We start from the raw sequence: 21771 nt of genomic DNA, 5'->3' as shown, positions 1-21771 counted from the left end.
CACAATTTTTAAAGGTCATACTCCATTTATGCTTATTATAAAGTATTCAGAGCCAGGTTTTGAATCCGGGCATTTGTCTCCAGAATCCATTCTCGCTATGGCATTGTATTGCCTCTAATGTAACAAACGTTGGGTAGACAGTGGAAAACATGAATCCTCACGCACTGTTGGTAGATGGGTATACTAGTGTATTCTGGGGAGCAATCTGGCAGCACTTAGTGAAATTAATTAAATACAGTATGTCGTAGCAATTTCGCTCCGAGGTTTAGGTCTTAGAGAGTCACACACAAAAAGAGTTGGGAAGTGTTCTGTCCTACTCTGCTTTCTAAAAGAGCTTGCGTCAGAATGATATTATTTAAATGGTTGATATAATTTTCCAGTAAAGCCACCCTTTTTGTTTTTCTGAGGAAGTTTTTAATAACAAATTCAATTTCTTTAGTAGGCTATAAGGTAGCCAGATATAAGGCTATCAGGTTTTTTTACCCTTGAGTTTTCAGAGTTATTTATTTATTCTAGATAACAATCCTTTGTCAAATATGTGGTTTGCAAATATTTTCTCCCAGTCTGTAGCTTCCTATCTTAATAGGATTTTTCATAGAGCAAAGGTTTTAAATTTTGATGAAGTCACCATTTATCAATTTTTTCTTTTATGAATCATGTTTTTGATGTCAAGATTAAAACTCTTTGCCTCACCTTAGATATCAAAGATTTTCTCCTGCATTTCTTTTCTAAGGGTTTTATCGTTTTATATTTTACACTTAAGTCCATGATCCATTTTGAGGTAGTTTTTGTACAAGGTGTGAGACTAGGTCAAGACAGATTAAAACTTATGTATTCCTGTATGCATTTATTTTTGCCTATGGATGTCCAAGTTCTCCAGCTCCACTTGTTGAAAAGGCTACTTTTCCCCCATTGAATTGTGTCTGCACCTTTGTCAAAAATCAGTTGGGCGTGGTTGTATGGGTCTGTTTCTGGGTTCTCTGTTCTACTGATTTATGTATCTATCCTCCCCTCCACAGATACCACACAGTCTTGATTACTGTAGCTATGTAGTTAAGTCTTGAAATTCGGTAAACTGATTCCTCCTACTTTATTCTTCTTTTTCAAAACTGTCTGCTTATTCTAGTTCCTTCGCCTTTCCATACAAATTTTAGAATACAGTAAGTCCCCTACACACGAATGAGTTCCGTTCTGAGATCACGTTCCTAAGTCCAACTTGTTCGTAAGTCCAACAAAGTTAGCCTAGGTACCAACTAACACAATCAGCTATATAGTACTGTACTGTAATAGGTTTATAACACTTTTCACACAAATAATATATAAAAAAACAAACACAAAAAATAAAGAAAACATTTTTAATCTTACAGTACAGTACCTTGAAAATACAGTAGTACAGTACAACAGATGGCATACAGGGGCTGGCATCGAGTGAACAGGCAAGAAGAGTTACTGACTGGAGGAGGGAGAGGAGGTGGGAGATGGTAGAGCTGAAGGATCATCAGCAATAGGAAATGGAGGGCAAGCTGCATGTGACAATGTACGCCAGACATGTGAACTAACTTACATGACTGGACATCTGAACGCATGTTTGCATCTTTGAAAGATCAAAACGTGAAGGTTCGTGTGTAGGGGAACTACTGTAATCTTACCTGTGTCTACAAAAAGTCATGCTGGGATTTTGACAGGAATTGTGTTTAAACCTCTGTACCCATGTGGGTACACAACTGATGTCTTTACTAAGTTTTGCAATCCAAGAACATGGTATGTCTCTCCATTTATTTACATCTTGGATTTCTTTCATCAGTGTTGTAGTTTTTAGCACAGAAGTCCTGGAGACTTTTTTCTTGGGAGTTTTAAAGTTACAAGTTTAATTTCCTTAATAGTTACAGGGTTATTTATTTATTTCATATTGCATGAATTGTAATATTTTGGTGTCTTTTTTGGGGGGGGAAATTGTTCCATTTCAACTAAGCTGTCAAATATACATCCAGAGTTGCAGTATTCCTTTATTATCTTTATATATTTGTCTGCACAGTCTGTAGTGATATTTGTTGTTTCATTCCTGATATTGATAATTTGTGTCTTTTCTGTTAGTCTTGCTAGAAGTTTGTAATTTTATTGATCTTTTCAAAGAAACAGCCCCTTGTTTCATTGATTTGTTCTATTCAGGTTGTTTGTTTTCAATTTCATGAAATTCTGCTCTTACCTTTATTTCCTTCCTTCTGTTTGCTTTGGATTTACTTCCCCCATTTTTTCCCCTAGATTGAGGTGGGAACTTTGATTACATTCATTTAAGGCTATCTCTTTCCCAACGTATACATTTAGTGCTAAACATTTTCCTCTCAGCATTGCTTTAGCTATGCCTCACAAATTTTGATATGTTCTATTTTCATTACATTCAATGTATTTTTATATTTCCCTTGTGACTTCCTCTTTGACCTATAGATTATTTAGAAGTGTATTGTTTAGCTTCTGAATGTTTGGAAATTTTACTGTTACTAATTTCTAGCTTGATTTTTTTGTGGTCAGAGAACATACTCTATATGATTTCAAATCTTAAAATTTGTTGAAATTTATTTTATAGCCCAAGATGTGGCCTTTCTTAATGATATGTTACATGGGTACTTGAAAATGATGTGTATTTTGTTGGTGGAGTATTCTATAAATGTCAGTTAGATCCTACTGGTTGAAGGTGTTGTTGAGCTCTTCTATGTACTTGTTGATTTTCTGTCTAGTTGTTTTACCAATTGTTGAGAGTCTCCAACTGCAAGTTTGGATTTGTATATTTCTCCTTTCAGTTATATCAGATCTACTTCATGTACTTTGCACACTGTTTGGTGTGTACACATTTAGGATTGCTATGTTTTCTTGCTGCATTGACCCATTTATTATTATATAATGTCCCTTTCTCTCTCTGTCAAAATCTTTTCCTCTGAGGTCTATTATCTGATATTAATATAGCCACTACCAGTTCCTTTTAAATAATGTTTGCATGATATATTTTTTTCTTCCTCTTACTTTCAATTTGCCTATATTGTTATATTTAAAGTGAGTTTCTTGTAGACAACATATATTTTGGTCTTTTTTTTTCAAATCACTCTGCCCATCTTTGTTGTTTAATTGGTATATTCAGTTCATTAACATGTAATTATTGATATGCTAGGGAGTAAATCTGCCTTTTTTTGTTTGCTTTTCTGTTTACTCTCTCTGATTTTTGTCTGTTTTCTTTTTTCTGCTTTCTGTGAGTTAACTGAATATTGTTTAGAACTCCATTTTGAGTTATCTGTAATGTTTTTGAGTTTATATCTTTATATAGCTTTTTAGTAGTTGTTTTATGTATTACATTATATATACATTACTTAACATGGTTTACTGGTGTTGTCATCTTGTTCAAGTGAAGTATTGAAACCTTACTTCCCTTTATGCTTCCCTGTTTATAATGTAATTGTCTTAATACATTTAGAACCACATCAATGTTATAAACTTTGCTTCAACCATCAAACACAATTCAGAGAACTCAAGAGAAGGAAAGCTAGCTGTACGTGCATACATGTTTGTTTACACATATATTTGTGCCCTTTCATCCTTCCTGATGTTCTAAGACTTCTTCTTTTATCACTCCCTTTCTATTTGGAGAACTTCTTTTAGCCATTCTTTTAGGGTAGGTCTGTTGGTGACAAATTCGCCCAGTTTCCCTTCATCTGAGAATATCCAAATTTCCCCTTCACTCCTAAAGGATATTTTATTTTCACTGGATATGTTTCTGGGTTAACAGTTCTTTTCTTTCAAAATCTGAGAAAAATTGTGCCACTCCCCTATAGCTTCCATGGTTTCTGATAAGAACTCTGTTGTCATTCAAATTGTTTTTCCCCTTTAGGTAAGGTGTCATTTTTCTTTAGTTGTTTCAAATTTTTTCTTTTTATTTAGTTTTCATAAGTTTAATTATATATGTTTTAAATGGATTTCTTCATGTTTATTCTGTTTGGGGTTCACTTGCTTCTTGAATCCATATGGATTTCTTACCAAACTTGGGAAGTTTCTGGATATTTTTCATCAAGTGCTTTCTCAGCTACATCCTCCTTCTCATCTTCTTCTGGGACTTCAGTGACACAATGTCAGATCTTTTGTTATAATGCCACAGGCCCCATCAATTTTTCAGCCTATTTTCTCTGTTGTACAAATCAAGTGCTTGGTATTATCCGCCCCCCCCTTTTAGTTATTTATATTTTTCTGTTCTAGAATTTCCATTTCATTCTTTCTTGTAGTTTCTATGTTCTGGCAAGGTTCTCCATCTGTATGTTCGTTGAGGCCATATTTTCCTTGAATTTCTTATCCATATTTTCATTTTATTATTTGGACACATTAATTGTTATTACTACTACTACTACTATTACTACTATTAGTACTAGCTACTTTGAACTCTGTGACTACTAAATCCAATATCTGCGCCCACTAGAGTCAGCTTCTATTGAGTGTCTTTTCCCTTGAGTATAAATTACTGTTTATAATTTCATATTTTTATAATTATAATAGGGCTATAATTTCCTATTTATTTGCATGTCTTATAATTTTGGTTGAAAACTGGATATTGTGAATAATATGTTGTAGAAACAGAAACTACAAGAAAGAACCAAATGGAAATTTTCATTCTGTTATGTTCTGAAGATTTGTTGTTGTTGCTGTTATGAAGGAATTTTGGGATGGGGGGGCCTCAAAATGCAAATTTCATATATCCTATGTTGTGCATACAACAGTTGACATACCTACTTAGTTCTTTTGGCTTCTAGCAGCTGCTTTTTTAGCCTAGCCTCAGAGCATCTCACCTGCATTTACATAAGTTAGTCACTGGCCAAAAACTTGGACAGATTTTGGGGGTTCATCTCCTCCATAGTGCTTTTGCTTCTGGGATTTTCCTTTTAAATTTCCAGCTGCTCTCCACTGCCAAACCCTGTCTTCTGACACTTCAGCTGCCACCCAAGCTGGACATGAAATGAGGAATGTATTCAGGCAAAAAAAGCAGCAAATTTGCACATCTTACTCCAGTGCATTTCTGTCATTCGAAGATAGACTCCACACTTGATTGATTCTGCCAGCTATTTTTGCTAGGTCCCCTTGAGTCTCCCCTTTGCATGTGTAATTTAGTAGTCATCCAAAGATTTGGGTTGAGTTTGGCCAAATTTTGGTTTCACCCCTTATACCACTCTCTCTTCTAGGTTTTCTGCTCTTAAATTTCCAGCATTCTTACCAGCCTTGAACTCTGTCCTCTGCTGTTTTGAGTGAGTAAGGCTGTGGTTTTCTGCGTTTGGAACTGGGGGATAGGGTGGGGCTGGAAAATGGGGTGGGGAAGGAAAACCTTCAGACAGAAAGACCACAAAAATCACAATTCTTACCCACTGCAGCTAAAGTCTTTCATGGGTAAATTCTCCTCTGCTTTCTGCCTGCTTTTGTTCACTTTCCAGGGCCTTCAAATATTGGTTTTTGTTTGTATTTTGCTCAGATTTTATAGTTTTTAATTGTGGCATAACTGGCCTGACAAATTAACTTGAAATCTGGAACCAAGACTCATATATACACTGTATACATTTAAGAGAACATTTATAAGAAAATCCTTCCCCCATTTTTTTGTAGTCACAAGGATTTGGATAATCTAAATGTCTTTAGAGGAATGGCTATGTTAAATGTTCTAAACAAATACAATTTGGAACACTAAACAGATGTCAGATGCAAGTATGTACCAGATCCCAGGGATACAGTATTAAATAAAACAGGTAAGTCCCTACTCTCTTGGAGTTTACTTTCCAGTGTAGGGAAATACCCAATAACTATATAAACAAATAAATATGTAATTTAAAAGGTGGTGATTAGTCCCTTGAAGAAACACTAAGCATGGTAAGGCAGTAGAAAGTATTGGCTTAAAAAAAAAAGTTAAAAAAAAGAAGTATTGGCTAGAGAGAGGGATTATCTGATAGATTGACATTTGAACAGAGACCCAAGTATAGTGTGGAAGTAGGCCACAAAGATAACTGTGAAAATATATTCCAGGTAGATCAAATAGTACAATGGGCCTGAGGCCAGGGCATGCCTAGAATATTCAATAAATAGCAAAGTGGACAGTATGGCTGAAAAGGTGTGTATGAAGGGGGCGAGTGTTAGAGAGATAATTGGAATCCAGATAATACAAGGGGCTTTTTGGTTATAGTAAGAACTCTGGGCTATATTATGAATGAGATGGGAAGCCATTAAAGCATGTGAAGAATAGGTTAAAGTGAGTTATAGGTACATATAGCAACACGAAGAGAACTTAAAAGCACTGTGTTGAATGGGAAAAAGGAAGATTTATAGGAAGATATCACTTATGTTCACTCATGAGCACAGATTAAAAAGTCCTACAGAAAGTATTATTAAACTGATTTCATCAATATATAAAGAAGATATAATCAACTAAGCTAATTTTATTCCAAAAACTCAAGGTTGATTTCACATATGGAAATAAATATTTTACTTGCTACACTGACAGAATTTTAAAAAATATATGATCATCTCAATTCAGAAGCAGCATTTGACAAAATTCAAAATCCAATTCATGATACAAGTAATAGCAAGTAGAGCACATTACTGATCTGACAACCATTAATCAGAATCTCACTTCAAATGACACACTCAATGACAAAATACTGAAAGCTTTTCCTTCAAGTCTGATAATGATTCAGACTTCCACCAACATCACTCTTCTTGAACACAGTGATGGATCTCCTGGCCAGTGGACTATAGCATGGATAAGAATAAATGATATAGAATTAGAAAGGATGAAATAAACTGATATGATGTTCAGAGATGATATGAGTATAATATATGTAGAAAATAAAACAATACAGATAAATTATTAGAGTTAGTAAGTGAGGTTATTTAGCAAGGGTGCTGCTCCATGGTCAACACACAAAAATTGGTTATATTTCTATATAAAAGCAAGGAGAAAATGAAATTTTTAAAGATGCCATTTGCAAGACGTTTAAAAAAGAAACAGTAAATGCCTAGGAATAAATCTAACAAAAGATGTGCAAGAAGAACTTTGCACATAAATCTATAAAACATTATTGACAGCAATTAATGAAATGGAGCACACAGACCACAGATTCGGAAGCCTCAGTATTACAAATGTATCAATTCGCACCAAACTGATCCAGCATAAGAAAATCCCATCAGGGTGTTCAGAGAACTTGACAATCATGGAAATGCAAAGGTCCAACAACAGTCCTTCTGGAGATGAAAAACGTCTGGGACTTGCTGTACCACATACTAAGACTTATTAGAAAGCTACTGTAGTTAAAACAGTGAGGTACTGCTGTGAAGATAGACGTCCAGACCAAGGAATGGATTAGGGTGCCCAGAAGCAAACTCGCACTTAACAGAAAAATATGGAAAGGTAGAGAGTAACAGGAAAATTTATTTTTCAGTGAACAGTTTTGTATTAATTGGATATCTAGATGGAAATAAAATTAAACTTGGCTCCTGTTCTAACCACACAGAAAAATCAGTTGCACATGGGTTGTAGAACTATGAAAAGCAAAATACTAACACATCCAGAAGATAAGTTAGTAAGATATCTTCATCATTTTGGGGTAGGAATGATTCTTTAAATGGGCACACACAGCATTAACCATGAAAAATCGATAAACCAGGCTACATTAAACTTCTGTTCATCAATAAACACCCATTAAGAGAGTGAAAAAGCAAACCACAGAATGGGAGAAGATACATGCAGTACATATAACCAAAAGGGATTATGTGTGTGTGTGTGTGTGTGTATATATATATATATAATACAAAATCAACAAAGAAAAGACAATCCATTAGAAAAAATGAGCAAGAGACTTCAACAGGCACTTGATCGAAGAGGATTTTCAAGCAGTCAGTATATGAAAAGGATTTTCAAGCAGTCAGTATATGAAAAGGTCAATCCCATTAGTAATCAGGGAAATGAAAAGTTAAACCAAAGGACATAACATAACACATATACTGGAACTGGGGGACAATGCCACAAGATAGCAAAGATATGGAATAAAGTGAATTCTCACGTGGATTAAGTGAACACTCATTTCCCTGGTGAAGGGAGTATAAATTGAAAAATTTGTAAACAGTCTGGCATTAACTATTAAAGTTGAGGATATACATACTTTATGACCAGTTTTCTCCTAGTTATATTCCCAAAGGAAGCATGTGCACATGCACAAGAGGCACTTGCAAGATTGTTCACAGCAGCATTTTTGTAGGAACCACAAACTAATCATTAGGCAGTTCACACTCTGTTTCTCTTCCTTCTGGGTACATGGTAGGCTTGTACGGGAGGTATATATGGCAATGAGACTTGTTTTGGCCAATTAAACGGGGCAAAGAGGACATGTGTCGCTTCCAGGGTGAAGCTTTTGGTGCCAGGGTGTGACCTGTCTTGTTCCCTTTTCTCGCCTAGTGATTATGGAAGCATGTATTGCAATGGAGTTTCATTAGCTTGAGTACCTTAGTGACTAGGAACAGAGTCCCTGCCAACCTACAGCAATAGTAAAAAATTATCTTTTGTGGGGTTAAGCCATTAATATTTTGGGTTTTTATTTCCTGTAGCATGATCCAGCCCATTCTGATTGATATATAACTCAAATGTACATCAACAGTTGAATCAATCAATGAACTGTGGTTTCTTCACAGAATGGGATATATTTCTACAGAAATAAAAATGAATGAAATTCAGCTGCACTCAACACATGGATGAATCCCATCCATGGGATGGAAAGAAGCCAGACACATGGAAATATATACAATTTGGGTATGGATGCTCAACTGGTAAGACTCTAAAGAAAAGCAAGGAAATCAATGTCATGAAAGTTAGGATGGTGGTAACTCTGCGAAGTCAAGAGAAGAAAGTTGGGAGGTGACATAAAAGAGGCTTCTGGGTGTTGACAGCCTTCTGTTTCTTAGTCTAGGTGGGCGTACACAGGTACTGGCCTTGTGATAAACCATTAGGCTTAACGCTTTTATTTACTTTTCTGTATGGGTGTGTGTTTTGTTTACTTTTCTGATGTGTTTAATTAAAAGGGATTTAAAAAAAAGATTACTAGTCGCTGTAACAACAAACCAAGGGTATAATGGCTCAAAAAGATAGAGATTTATTTTCACTCACGTGAAATCCAAAACAGATGTTCTTAATTGGTGGGTGGCTCTCCTCTAAGTGATGTTCAGGCTCCTTCCACCTTTTGGCTCCGTCATCTTCGATGTGTAGCTTTCAAGGTCATATGCTCAAAGGCCAAAGTGGAAATAACACGGGGGACTGTGCACAGGAAAATTTAAGGACCCAAGTCACAGAAGTAGCACACCTTCGTTCCACGACCATCCAATTGGCTAGATTCAATCACATGGCCAGACTTAAGAATAAGGGAAGCTGGGAAAGAGTACAGCTAATTTCCCAGGAAGAAGAAAATGGGTGCGAGGGACAGAGGGCAAGTCTCTGCCACAGCATGCATACACCAAAACCACCATCTATTTTGCCAAAGATACACAGGTGTCCAGGGGCACACAACAAACACATTGTGGGGTACAAGAGGAGCAGAAGTATGAATCAGGAATAAAGTAAACAAACAAAATAAAGAACAGAAGAGGGGCTTTTCTGAGCCAGTCCTAATATAGTGCCATGAACATAGAGGAGGATTAACTCAATTCTCAGCCTCCATCTATGTACCAACAACAGTGAGAGTAAAGTCAAGTAGCAATGGTGACAGCAGTGCCATCCTAACCAGACTGACTAAAGTTGACCTTAGATTTTGCACCTGTTCATCCTCCCGTGGCTCCTGTCCTCTAAGCCTCACTCCCTGGACTTTCCATTAGTTCTCTGGGTAACTTATTGACACCCTTCCAATAATTTTTCTTCTTAACCATCTTATTAAAGCCAAATTTGTACAGAGCAGATTTATTTTACCTACTGAACTTCCAGAATATGCTGAACTTTTGCCCCTACAGCAGGCACCCTATTTTGTCCCTGGCTTCAGCGGGACGCTGCTGCAGGAAGCCCAGCACTTACACCTGCCTCCAGCAATAACGGCCAAGTGGCAGGAAGATGACCCTTACCTCCCAAATCTCAAATGAGTGCATCTAGTCGGGGGCACTTATTTTGTACTCAGAACCCTAGCTTCAAGGATTTTAATTTCTCCAGATGGCAAAGAATTTGAGGCAACCAGGCCAATATATAAGTTTACTACGGTGGATGCATATTATGAAGTACTTCACAGCTGACAGAAGCAACAATCTAGATGTATGAGCAGCTACATGGAATATACTGGCTATTTACCTATTTTCTTTTGGCTCCTACACTCTCCATATCTCCCTCTGCAACACACCTCCCTCTCAGCCCCCACGTACACACTCTGGAGTTGTGTTGTTGCAGCTGTGACTCTGCAAAGTGTATTTCCCAGAATCCACTGGCAGGTCGTTCCATTAGGTTCTGCCAAAGGGATGCCATAGAGGGAAACTGAAAATGAAACATGGGGCGAGAGTCTTCATTCCTGTTTTCCAGTTGCTGTCACAGTATTTCAGCTGCAGACAGTTGTCTCTGGCTACTAGCTTCTTTTGCACTCAGCAGCAGCTTTGCTACACTTCTGAGACACCAGCAGCAGATCAGCTGCCCCCTTGGCAGTCAGAGAAGTCAGACCTTGCTCCCTCACCCTCAAGGCCATTTCCTTCCTCAGAAGTCCAAGCACCGGGTATGTGGAGGGAGCCTCCCCATAAAGATCTGAGTACCGACCAGTCAAAAGTGGCCCCTTTTCTGAGCTCCTAGTTTCTGGTAATTATTTCCCTTCTTCCCTTTTGTTTTCCCAGGCCCTAGGACATTATCTGATTTCTCCAGTTCTTAATTTTTAATTACATCAAGCATCTTCTTTTGTCTCAGCCTCTATCACTTGTAATCAATTCTCTGCATTAAATGCCCTCTATTTGAAACACTTAGTATGGTTTCTATTTTCCTGAGTGGGCCCTGACTGATAACATAGATGGATATTAAAAACACAGTTGAGTGATGGAAAAAAAGACAAGATTTGTTGACAATACTCTATAAATAAAGCAAATGTATGAGAACAATTCACATTTTACAAGAATACTTGCACAAGTAAGATGTTAAATAAAGGTGCTAGATATACCTACATAGAATTTACTCTAAGGTAATAAAGCTGATCCAGGGCCCACCAACCTTCCTATTGTACATGAAGTTAGAAATGCAAGCTTCATTGACGGGAATTTTTAGGAATAGAGAACTTCTCCCTGAAAGGTAAAGAAGCAGTGCTGTTCCCTCCATCCTAAATCAAGTGAGGAGGGCTCCAACAGAACCACTTATAGTCATTTCATGTTCCCAGGAGAGGGAGAGACCTTATATTCATTCAGCATTACATTCCCTAGCAAGATGTTTGCTACACTCAGAAACTTATAGACCCAGCTCCATATGGCCACTGGGGTGGAGCCTGGGGCAGAGGTTTCTTGGGAGAAAAGTAACCTGAATCACTTGTGAGGGCTTGGAGCCAGAGAGAGAGATATGGAGAGGTCAGAGTCAGGCTAGCTGGGACAGGGCAAGGGGAGTCAGCTGCTGGCTGGGCTGCACTTCTGCTGTTTGGCAGGACAAACATGCATGAGTTTCCTGGGAGCTCCCAGAAAGGTAACCACTCTTAAGGTATTTATTGGGACCTCTCCCAGGAGGGCTGCCCGCCAGGGTGAGGGACTTTAGCACTAGGACGCTGTGCATACGCTGTCAGTGTCAGGAGCTGAAGAGCCGAGGGGGAGTGTGAGCTGAGCATCGTAAGGAGGGAACCAAAACCAGTTAGTGCGCAAGTGCCATGGTGGGACTCCAGAGAACCCCAATACCTCACACACTGAGCCAACATTTAAATGCCTGTCTTAGTAGAACACACTGATGAAGCTAAACTAAATCAAAGTTTAGCCTTTTTGCCTCTAACATGCCTTCCCCCATCCCAATCCTAGAAGTGACAGAGGAGGGAGAGAATGAGTGAAAAAAACAGACCATGAAGGTTTCCCCACCTCACTGAGCTGGAGGGAGAACAGCTTTGGATTGGATGAGGTGCGGACAGGCCACTGAGATGTGGGAAGGGGTGGGGGAGACAAATATATTTAAAATAGTAGTATTTCAGATTGGTCTCGGCCATGTTATAGGGAATAATGGAACATATTTACACCAGAGTACTAACAATGTAGAAGGACCCTTGAAGTAAGGCCAAAAAGATAGGGGCTGTGGCTACCTGTGAGACTCCTGAGAAGGGTAATAGTAAGTAGGGTGTCTCTGCTTAATCAAAACACATCATCTTGTGACCATGAGGATCAAGAGAATCACACAGACCTAACTGCTAACATCCTTGAATTCCTGAATCAATGCCAACAACCATCAACCATCAGGTTTCTAGTTTTACAAGAAGAAAAATCTAATTTGTTTAAGATATTCTTTAGGGGGATTTCCTTTTTTTTTTTTTTTTTTTGGTCACCATCAAAATGTAACTGATAAAATCAGTATCTCAACTTCCTCATGTGAGCATTTTTTCCCCCAGTTAGGAGTCCAATTCATAGGACTGGGGGAAGTGTTGACTGGCATCTGGTAAGCTAATTAAATGTCTGAAGCACCCTGAAGGAAACAAAAAGGGTTTTGTGATCAAGATAAGGTGGACAGGATGGCCAGAGAAGATATATTAGCCAGGGCATATCATGCTAAACATTAATGCAACAGAGGTTATTCCTTGTTCAAAGAAATGTGGATATTCTTGGTCAAGCAATTCTTCTCTAAGCAGGGACTTAAATATCGACTCCTTCTATGCTCTGACTCCACCTTCAAAACACGTGCTTCAAGGTCACCCTGGAAGGCAGAGGAGGGGGTGGAGAATACAGAGAAGGCTTGTCTACTCTTTAACTGTCTTGGTCTGGTACTGAAACATCACTTCTACTCACTTTCCACTGGGGAGGACTATGCACACAGTCCCACCTTGATGTAAGGAGCTGGGAAATGTAATTTAACTGTGTGTCCAGGAAAAGGACATTTTGGTGAGCATCTAGCCCGTTTTTTCCACAGAAGAAAAGGTGATGCTGGTGTGAAGATCTGGAAGATGAAAATGAACTCACCAGGGAAAAGTATCCTGAGAAGATGGAGTGGCAAATGTAACGACCCAGAAGTAGAAATGGCTTGGAACACTTGAGGAATGGAAAGAAAGCCTGTGTGGCTGCAGTTTCGTGTGGAAGCAGTGGGTTAAGGTGCAGTTGGAGAGGGGGGCCTGGGCAAGATCACATAGGACCTGGGAAGGAGTTTGCCTTTTGTTCTCAGAGCACTGTGAATCCATTGAAGGATTTTCAGCAGAGAAGTGACATATCTGACTTACATTTTAAAAAGCTCACTTGGCTGAGTGGAAAATGAATTGCTCTGGGGACAGGAGTGAAAGCAACTGGACCAGTAAGGTGGTTACTGCAGTAGTCGAATGTCTTAGAACCAGGTGGCCAGCCTGGGAAGTCACCAGGGATGGAGGACGATGTAATTAGAGGTCTCTGTGAGAATCTGTAAAGGGCTTCGTGAAATTACATAAGTGGTTGAGTGATTGGAGCCAAGCTGTGTCTCTGCCAAGACCACGTTGCTTCTTTGGGAACTGTGCTCCCTTAGAACAGTGTTACAGGAACAAAAGCTGGAGCACCCTCAATGACTGCAGGGGCAATAAGCCTCTAAAAGGGATGCTGAGGAAGCATGAGCAGACTGCTATCCAAACCCAGCTTTATTCTTGTCTCTCACCACCCCGCCAACCTTTTTTCATTTAGAGAAAAGCTGCAGCAAGCCTGTGACTTTTCAGCTCATTCTTAGTTCATAGATGTCTTAGAATCAGTTTAAGATACAAAACCACTCTCAAATGATTGCAATGTCTAATCCTACATTACAATAAATAATCTGCACCTATTGTAGCTTTAACTATTTTCGCCTCCCAGCTCTGTCCCACTTAAGTCAAGGAGCCTGCACTGGGGAAGGAAGGAATGATCTGGATGCTCTCTGCTCTTCTCACCTCCTCTCCACCTAAGAGCTGCTGACTGCTCTGGGCCCAACTGCAGAGAAGGAAGGGGATAAAACAGTTCTTACTTGACTGGATGTTTCTGTGTCCCATGGGCCTGCTAGATATTTAAAGGGAACATCATGCTGTCCCTTTTCTGCAGTCCCCTTTACCTTGGTGGATGCAGCTTTATTCTGGGTGGTTTCCTGAGACTCCCTCCTCAGCCCACAAGGCACACTCCTAGCTTCTTTGTGCTGAGGTCTCCTTGCCTCTTCAAATGGTCCTACCGGACAGGACTCAAGACCAGCTGACGCTTCCCTCTCCTGCAAGGTGCAAAGGATACACTCATGCATGGCTTACCACAGCAAGTTCTGGGAACACAGACCAATGCAAAAGCAGCAGCACTCCCCTGGCTCCACCCCTGAAACAGTTAATGAATCTCTGTTTGCCCTCCGCATTTCCAGGGCAGGAGTCAGATTCCAGGTTCACCATTTCTTGGCTTTAGGAATAAATACCTCAAGCTTCCCAAATGCTCCCAGTGGAATCTCCAATTACACTCTTTCCCACTCCTGTTTACTTCTTACTATGACTGCACTCCTTCATTCTGTTCTCCAATTGTTCCTTAAACTGATCTCATTGTTTCTTAAACAGCTGGCATGCTGTTATTTCTTAAAGAAATATATATTGTTCTCTCTTCAGTCTAGGCTCTCAACATTAGACACTGAAGCCCAGGCATGGACTTGTAGAACAGCTTGTCCTGAAGCTGATGATGGAGCAGGGGGGACCCAGACTCAGGAAAGTCCTGCTTTCAGAATTGACAGAAACGCAGACGGAGGCTTGGCTGAGTTAGGGGGAGCCGGGGGCCTGAGTGAGACCCAGAAAGATGTTTGTGTAGGTGGCTGGAGCCAGAACAGGCAAAGAAAGAATCCAAATTTTAAGTAAGGGAGGAAAGCAAAAGAGGGAGGAGGGCAGACCCCAGCTGTCCTGCTGAGCATGATAATAAAGCAGGGAAAATTAATCAAGATCTAGGAATATAAATAACACTTGGGAAACAGAGATATGGAGCTATAAAAAGGTGATGTGTGTCCTACAGTGAGACAGATGCCCTGCTACTCCAAAACATCCCTTAGACTTTATGGCTTACCTCCCTGTTACCCCAGGAGATTCCTGTCCCATGGAGCTGCCACAACAGTTGTCTCCCCAACAATCCCCAGTGAATCCCGCCAAGCTGGAGAGGACTGTCAGGGTTCTTCATCTTGGCTGCCTGGCAGCCAGCTCCACTCACCAGCCTCACATCACCCCCAAGGTGGAAGTCTCTCTAGTAGGCTGTGTGAACCCTCTGTCCCTTTGAAATTCACGCTATCCCGCCTCTCCTACTCTTTGCAGATCTCCTGGATCTGCCCCCTTCTTCAAGAGGTTGGCACCTGTTCCACGCTTATGTCTACCATCATACTGGAGAACTTCAAAGTCCACACAGAACCCCTCTCAATACCTGAGGCCTCCACGCATTAACCAATCTCCTGGCAACCTCCCTTGCACACCTCTCAGGCACTCATCCCTCTAACTACACTCTTCACTTAGCCATTGCCTGGAGCTGCTCTGCTTCCAATATGAATTATTCAGGCATTCCAGTTTCTGACCACAGTCTCCCATCCTTCTAGGTTACTTGTTCAGTTACCCCCAATGCAACAATCTACTCCTGTCTTTACTCCACTCACCTGTTCTACCAAATTCCATGGTCCAGCATAGCAATCACTTACTTACGAACGGTCTGAAATTCGTTTGCTCGTTTATTTCAATTGCATGGCAAGTTTCCAACTCTGGATGATCCCTCAGTACTCACTTTTTCCACAGCTACACCTAGATTCCTGAGTACGCAGAGATAACCACAGCAGTGGGCTGACTGGGCTCACTATAAATTCATGAATAATTCCACTATAAATTCAAACCCCAGGCCCTCAACATTATGCAGTAATTCTCTCCCCGCTGCGATCTGACCTCTCTCTCATCTTAAAAGACCTTTCAACAGCATCTGACAGCCGAAAACCTCCCCACTCCTTCCACATTAAGAAATCCATTCTCCTGGTTTTACTCCTCCATCTCTGGCCCTGCCTTCTCTTCTTGTCCCCTTTATTGGTTCATTTTCCTTTACTCATCCATTAAATGCTCCGGAGAGTTCTATTCCAAGCCACTTTCTTTTCTCATTATCTTACTTTGGATATCTTATCTACTCCTATGACTTGAATTACCTCCTCTGGCTGCTGGGTTTCTGTCCCACGTCCAAGTGAACATCTAGGTACCAAAAACCCAACCTTTTGAATGGCATCACCAGCCCAACCAGTTGCTCAAGCCAGAAACCCAAGACTTGCTGCAGATTCCTTTCTCTCACCAAGCCGCAATGTCCCACCAGTTCTACTCACTGAAGTCCTCCCAGCCGCCTCCGCCTATTCCACCGTCACTAGTCCACAGTGCCCTCATCATGTGCCCGAACCCGGGCTCCTGCAACACCCCTGCTTCTCGTCGGTCCCTCTCAACTGGACCCTGTCATCCTTCTCACCTCCTTAGATGGATCTCAAGTGACCAGCTCGGGAATACAAAGATAAATATGAGTTGAGAAGACTGCAGACTAATGCACAAAGCAATCGCCACACGGTATTTAAATGCTGAAATTGCACTCTTCACGTAGCGCTTTGAGAGTGCGGATGAAGAAGTTAGTTCTGCTTTGGGAGTAATGGAGTAGGAAACAACTAGGCTGTTTGGAAGGATGAGTGAGAGACTCTGTCGATCAGATGAGTATCCGGCAGAGAGAAGCACATGCAAAGGTACTGAGCAGTATCTGCTGGATGGTTCATAGCCCAGCCTCCAAACATGCCCTCTGGCCTGCACAGCCTGCCTCAAAACACCCACCTTACTGGAGGCACCCAACTGGCTCAGAGCCCTGGAACCTGTGTCCCAGTGGTCACTCTCAGTTCTTGTTCTTTGAAATAGGTAGAACAGGCTATATCTTTATACCTGGGCCCATGGCAGATGCCTTCCGGAAGAGGCCAAGGACCTATCATCCCAGTTCATCTTCTCCCAGCACTAGCCTTCCCTGCCCATGGCTTTCCTAGGACATGCTGATTTGGGCCCACTACAAGGCAGAAACAACAGACAGACCCTTCTGCCAATGAACAGCCCAATCTCCACCCCAAATAGCATCAATCAGTTGTGATTTATGAAGAGGCCCAGCTCCTGCACCCCCCCCTCCAAGAACAGCTCACAATCTGTCAAGAATCTCTAAAAATCCTATAAAATAAGCCTGTTGAAAGGCCTATCCTGAGTTCTCCCAGAGTCTTCCTCAGTCAAGAAATCCATTCTTTACTCTTCAACCCCAATCCTACCTGGAGAAGGTCTTTAGTAAACAGTAATACTTACAACACACATCAGCCACAGCTACAGTTTATTGTGCACCTCCTGTGCACCCAGCCCAAGCTACAGATTTCCTCATTAACCCACACCACACAACAATCCCATGAGACAAGAATCGTACCATTTTCCAAATGAGTAACATGACACTCAAAGATTAAAAGACTCTCAGCAATCAGTGGCAGGCCTACCTGATTCCAAAATTTGTGCCCTCAGCCAGACACACACCAGGGCCCTATGGGACAACAGATACTAGTAGTTTGGGCCATACAGCTCCAAAGATGGAGATGAGGATCAGGGGAAAGAAGTACTCAGTACAGGGACAATCAAACCATCCTGACCTAGAAGCCCAGACTGATGTGCTCAGCCAGGATGTTGGCGGGCTACCAGCTGCCCCAGAGCCAAGAAGCAATGCCTGCCCCAGGCCTTCAAGGCCTGGGCAGACCAAAGCTATAGAAGGAGCTGGTGCGCAAACAGGAAAAGCAGAATAGAGGAGAGTGGAGATGCTGGGACAGAAAGCCCACGTGGCTCCTGAGAGATGGACAGAGGAGCCACACCCAGAGATGCCTTGAGTTCCAAACCATGTCGTTTCCATGACACTGAGGGCATCCGTAATTCCCAGATACTCCTGCGTTCTCACAATAACTCCTTATTCTTTAGCTAGCCCAAATGACTTTATGCTTCCTGGAACCAAGAAGCCTTCATTAGAGCAGGGCTGAGCCAGGGGTTTCATTACATTTTGTTCTTGGGATGGAGTAAGGGTGGTACCAGGCCCCGGGTCACAGCCTGGCTGGATACAGTCTTCAGAGTACTGAGCCTGGAGTTCAAGACTTGCCTCCCCTTTCAAGGGGGGTCCAGAGGTCACCTGCGCTTGTAGAGACAAGGCTGGAGCTTCAGGCCCAAGAGTTGAACCTTGGGCCCGACCCGAGGAGGCCCAGTCTTTTGAAAGTCAAACAAGAAGAAGTGGCTGTTGGTCAGGTCCTAGGGACAGAAAAGACCCAGTGAGCTCTAAATCCTCACCCCAGCTCCTCAAACCACCTCTCCACATCCCGTTCCTGCTCAGAAAGCTTCCCAGGGCTCTCCCATGAGTCATGCCTTCAAGGAGCAAATGTCTGTGTCTGATTATGACCTCCGTCCTGAACACCACTATTACCCTGAAGGGCCACACATGTGACAAAAATACGGACAGACTTCTTGGGGCCCTCACCTTGGAGATGACCTTGAAGCCCAGTTTGGTGACAGCCCCCAGAAAGGTCCGAACATCTTCAAAGCGGCTGCTGACCTCAGCCACTTTCAGGAGACCCCTGAAAAGGAGGGAAAGTTCTGGGTAAATGCACAGACACACGCATGTGCACATATACATGCATCTGTTTCCTGGGGACTCCTACCCTGGCTTCAGCACTCGATTTGCCTCCTCTAGGAAGTCTCTGATGTTGGTTCCCATCAGTGAAAGGCAGAACACAGCCACATCTACAGATTCATCCTCCAGAGGCACCTACGGAGAATGAGAGTATTGTATGAAGCACACATTATGGGGAGGAGAAAGCCAGCACCGAGTGCTAGGGGTGTCGGGCAAAGAGGGCATGTTAGAGATTAGCACATGGAGTTTGGGCCTAGGGCACAGGCCAGATACGTGGAAGGAGTGGGGTTTACCTGGGCCATGTCACACACAGTGACCCGGGGGTCCAGAGAGGCCAAGTCGAAGCAGTGCACAGGGTTCCGGATACTTGAAGCCAGGCGGCAGTCCCCACAGCCAAAGTCAGCCACCACCAGGGACGCAGGCCTGGAAGTGGAAGGGAGGAACAGCTCACTGGTCTGGTCTGAGCCCGTGACTGACACACCTCGCTTCTCACAATGCCCAACTCCCACTCACCGCTGGTGAAGATCCCTGGCAATGCGGTCCACTGGCTGCAGTGGCCACTTCTTGACTTGGCTCTGGAAGCCACGGTGGTAGAGGAGAAAGGCCTCAGGGTCTTCCTGGAAGAGGCGCTGCGCAGCACTGCTGGGCCCTGAGTACAGCTGTTCATTGAGGTAGCGGAACCGGGCACCATCCAGCCGCTGGGCCATGCGGGCTCGCAGAGCCTCTGCCCGGGCTCCATGGCTGTGTGGACTGGGGGCAGGAGGCACCTCTGTCTCCTCTGCGGTGGCTGTGGCTGGGGCCTGCTCTGGTGGCTGAGGAAGCCGAAACTTGTTCTTCTGTCTACGCTTGTTCTTCTGCCGGTTCCGCCACTGCTTGCGACTCAAGGTATGCGGAGGATTAGAGCAAGGGGTCTCAGGGCCTGGCTTGGTGGAGTCACTTGCAGCACTAGAATTCCAAGCTATGGAACCTGCAGGGAGTGAGATGGGAAGGCATATTTGGGGCAATATCCCCTGAATTCAGAGGCTTAGCAAGAGACTAAACCTGAGACAGAGGTTGTGGCCTAGATGAAAGTACTTCTTATTCCCTAACCCCAAACCTAGTGGTGGCAGATAACCTCTGTCATATGTAGGATCAGCTGATCCCCCCTCCCTGTCCCACATGCACTAATACCAGTTTGGTCAACATTGTCCAGGAGCTGGGCAGGATTTGAAGGGTCCTGTTTCTGGCATTTCCTCTTTCTTTTCCCTTCTGCAGCAAAGTCATTGCCAAGAAGAGCCCCTTTGTGGCACTTCTTCCTTTCCACTTTCTCTTCCTTGGAGTCACTGCTAGGTGGGCCCTGTTTTTGACGTTTCTTCTTCCTTTTCTTCTCTACTTCAGGAGAAGCGCTGGCAAACAAGACCTTTTTTGGGCGTTTCTTCTTTCTTTCCACCACCTCCTCCTCGTCCTCCTCGTCACTGCCAGGCAGACTGGGGGGCTGCTGGGGAAGAGATGCTGCCTCCAGGGCCCGTAATGTGGCCAAGAGCTTGCGGTGCTTGGAGCCCTGGGGGAAAACAAGGGATGAGAGCAGGGGCGAGGAGAATGGATGGGGCCTGGAGAATAAGAAAGGAGAGATGGGGACCTCATTCAGACGCTGGTTAGAGGCACATGGATTATTCCCAGTCAAGTTAACTTGTCATGAAGACTGCCAGACCCTGAAGGACTTTCAACTGCCCAAGGAGGGCAGAGAAATCATCCACCCCACTTTCTTCATTGTGCAGATGAGGTAATGGGGTTCCCCAGAGAAACGTGATAACGTCACAAGCTACAAGATCAAGGCCAGGGACCAGGAGTTCCAACCCTCAATCTCAGGCTTCTACCTCTAACTAATACCTTTTTTAAAAAGTTAGGAAGATTTCTGAAAACGAGAGTAACAGGATCACACGTGTGTGTATTAAAGGTGCCTCCTTTAATAGTTGTAGTGTAGAGAACAAACTGAAAAGGACAAGCTGTAGACGGAGGCCAGTGGCACGGACTACAGCAATGGGTTGAGGGGTCGAAGAGGAGGGAATAAAGCAGACAGACTCCATGTTGGAGGCTGACCGAAGGGTAGAAAGAGCCTGAGCAAGTGCAGCAGCCCACACATCGGCAAAGGCTTAAAGGAGAAGGTCTGCTGTCTGGGAGGCCATTCTAGGTTGAAGCCCTACTGGGCGCTCCTAAGCCAGGCACTTATCTTGGAGTTCCCCTCAGCACCACCTCCCTTTGAAAGGTAGTACTGACAACCCTTCAACGTCGTTCACTCTTGCTCTCTCCAGTCTCCACACAGCACCCAATGACCTTTTCAAAATGCAAATCTGAAGAAATAATTCCTCTGCTAAAACACTCCACTGGCTTCTCTCTCTCTTTACCGTACGCAAAGCTTCTAATCTAGCTCTCCAGTTTCTACGGCACCCCCTCTCACTCGCTCCGTTCCAACTACACAGATTATTTCTGTGTAGGTGTGTGACCCTAGCAGAACATGCTCTCTCACACCAGGGTCTCTGCACGTGCTTTTCCTTCCAAGAAACCCTCTTTGCTTCACTAACTTCTACTCACCAAGTCTCTCTCAGTTCCAACGTCACTTTCTTTTGGAAGTTCCGGGGTTTTCGAACGGCCGCAGGCGCCCCCCTCCCCCTAATACACATGCGGCGCGCCCCAGCTCTGGGAGCCAGCGGGGTCCGTTCCGAGTGCCCCTGCGGGGACTCCACTCACCTTGATTTGCGAGTCGGCCGTGGTCCGAGGCCGTAAGGCTACAGACCCGAGGTCCGCGACTACTGGGGCCTCCTCGGCCCACTCCGGCTCCTCGAACATGGGGTTGGGGAGAGCGAGGTCGCGCGGTCCACCAGCCTCTCCACGTGCCCAGCTAGTCTTCAAGAATCAAATCGCTCAGAGCCTCCAAAACAGGGCCGGAAACCAAAGAGTGAAAGCTAAGGC

The 21771-nt window shown here is 43.0% G+C and overlaps 1 protein-coding gene across 4 annotated transcripts; it reads right to left on the bottom strand.

Annotated features, from left to right (window-relative positions):
- Nucleotides 1-1293: 1293 nt before the first annotated feature.
- Nucleotides 1294-21771, bottom strand: RRP8 (ribosomal RNA processing 8). Of its 4 annotated transcripts, none has more exons than XR_014016292.1 (8): nucleotides 21550-21771; nucleotides 19993-20362; nucleotides 19336-19789; nucleotides 19116-19245; nucleotides 18851-18957; nucleotides 18670-18766; nucleotides 9173-14380; nucleotides 1294-6765 (listed from the first exon to the last, which is right to left on the bottom strand). XR_014016292.1 is itself a non-coding variant. In XM_081239476.1 (8 exons), the coding sequence occupies exons 1-8, from the start codon at nucleotides 21646-21648 to the stop codon at nucleotides 9281-9283; spliced, it is 1446 nt and encodes a 481-aa protein (XP_081095602.1). In that variant the 5' UTR covers nucleotides 21649-21770; the 3' UTR covers nucleotides 8565-9280. The 4 variants fall into 4 exon arrangements, 3 of the variants coding, with proteins under 3 accessions (XP_081095602.1, XP_081095600.1, XP_081095601.1); XM_081239476.1 differs by lacking the exon at nucleotides 1294-6765 and having other exon boundaries at nucleotides 8565-9319; nucleotides 14231-14380; nucleotides 21550-21770; XM_081239474.1 differs by lacking the exon at nucleotides 1294-6765 and having other exon boundaries at nucleotides 8565-14380.

This window comes from Mesoplodon bidens (genome assembly GCF_964165515.1).
Source record: "Mesoplodon bidens genome assembly, chromosome: 7".
Classification (NCBI taxonomy): Eukaryota; Metazoa; Chordata; class Mammalia; order Artiodactyla; family Ziphiidae; genus Mesoplodon; species Mesoplodon bidens.
Note: the sequence above shows the minus strand (reverse complement) of the source record. Positions and strands in the feature narration are given on the sequence as shown.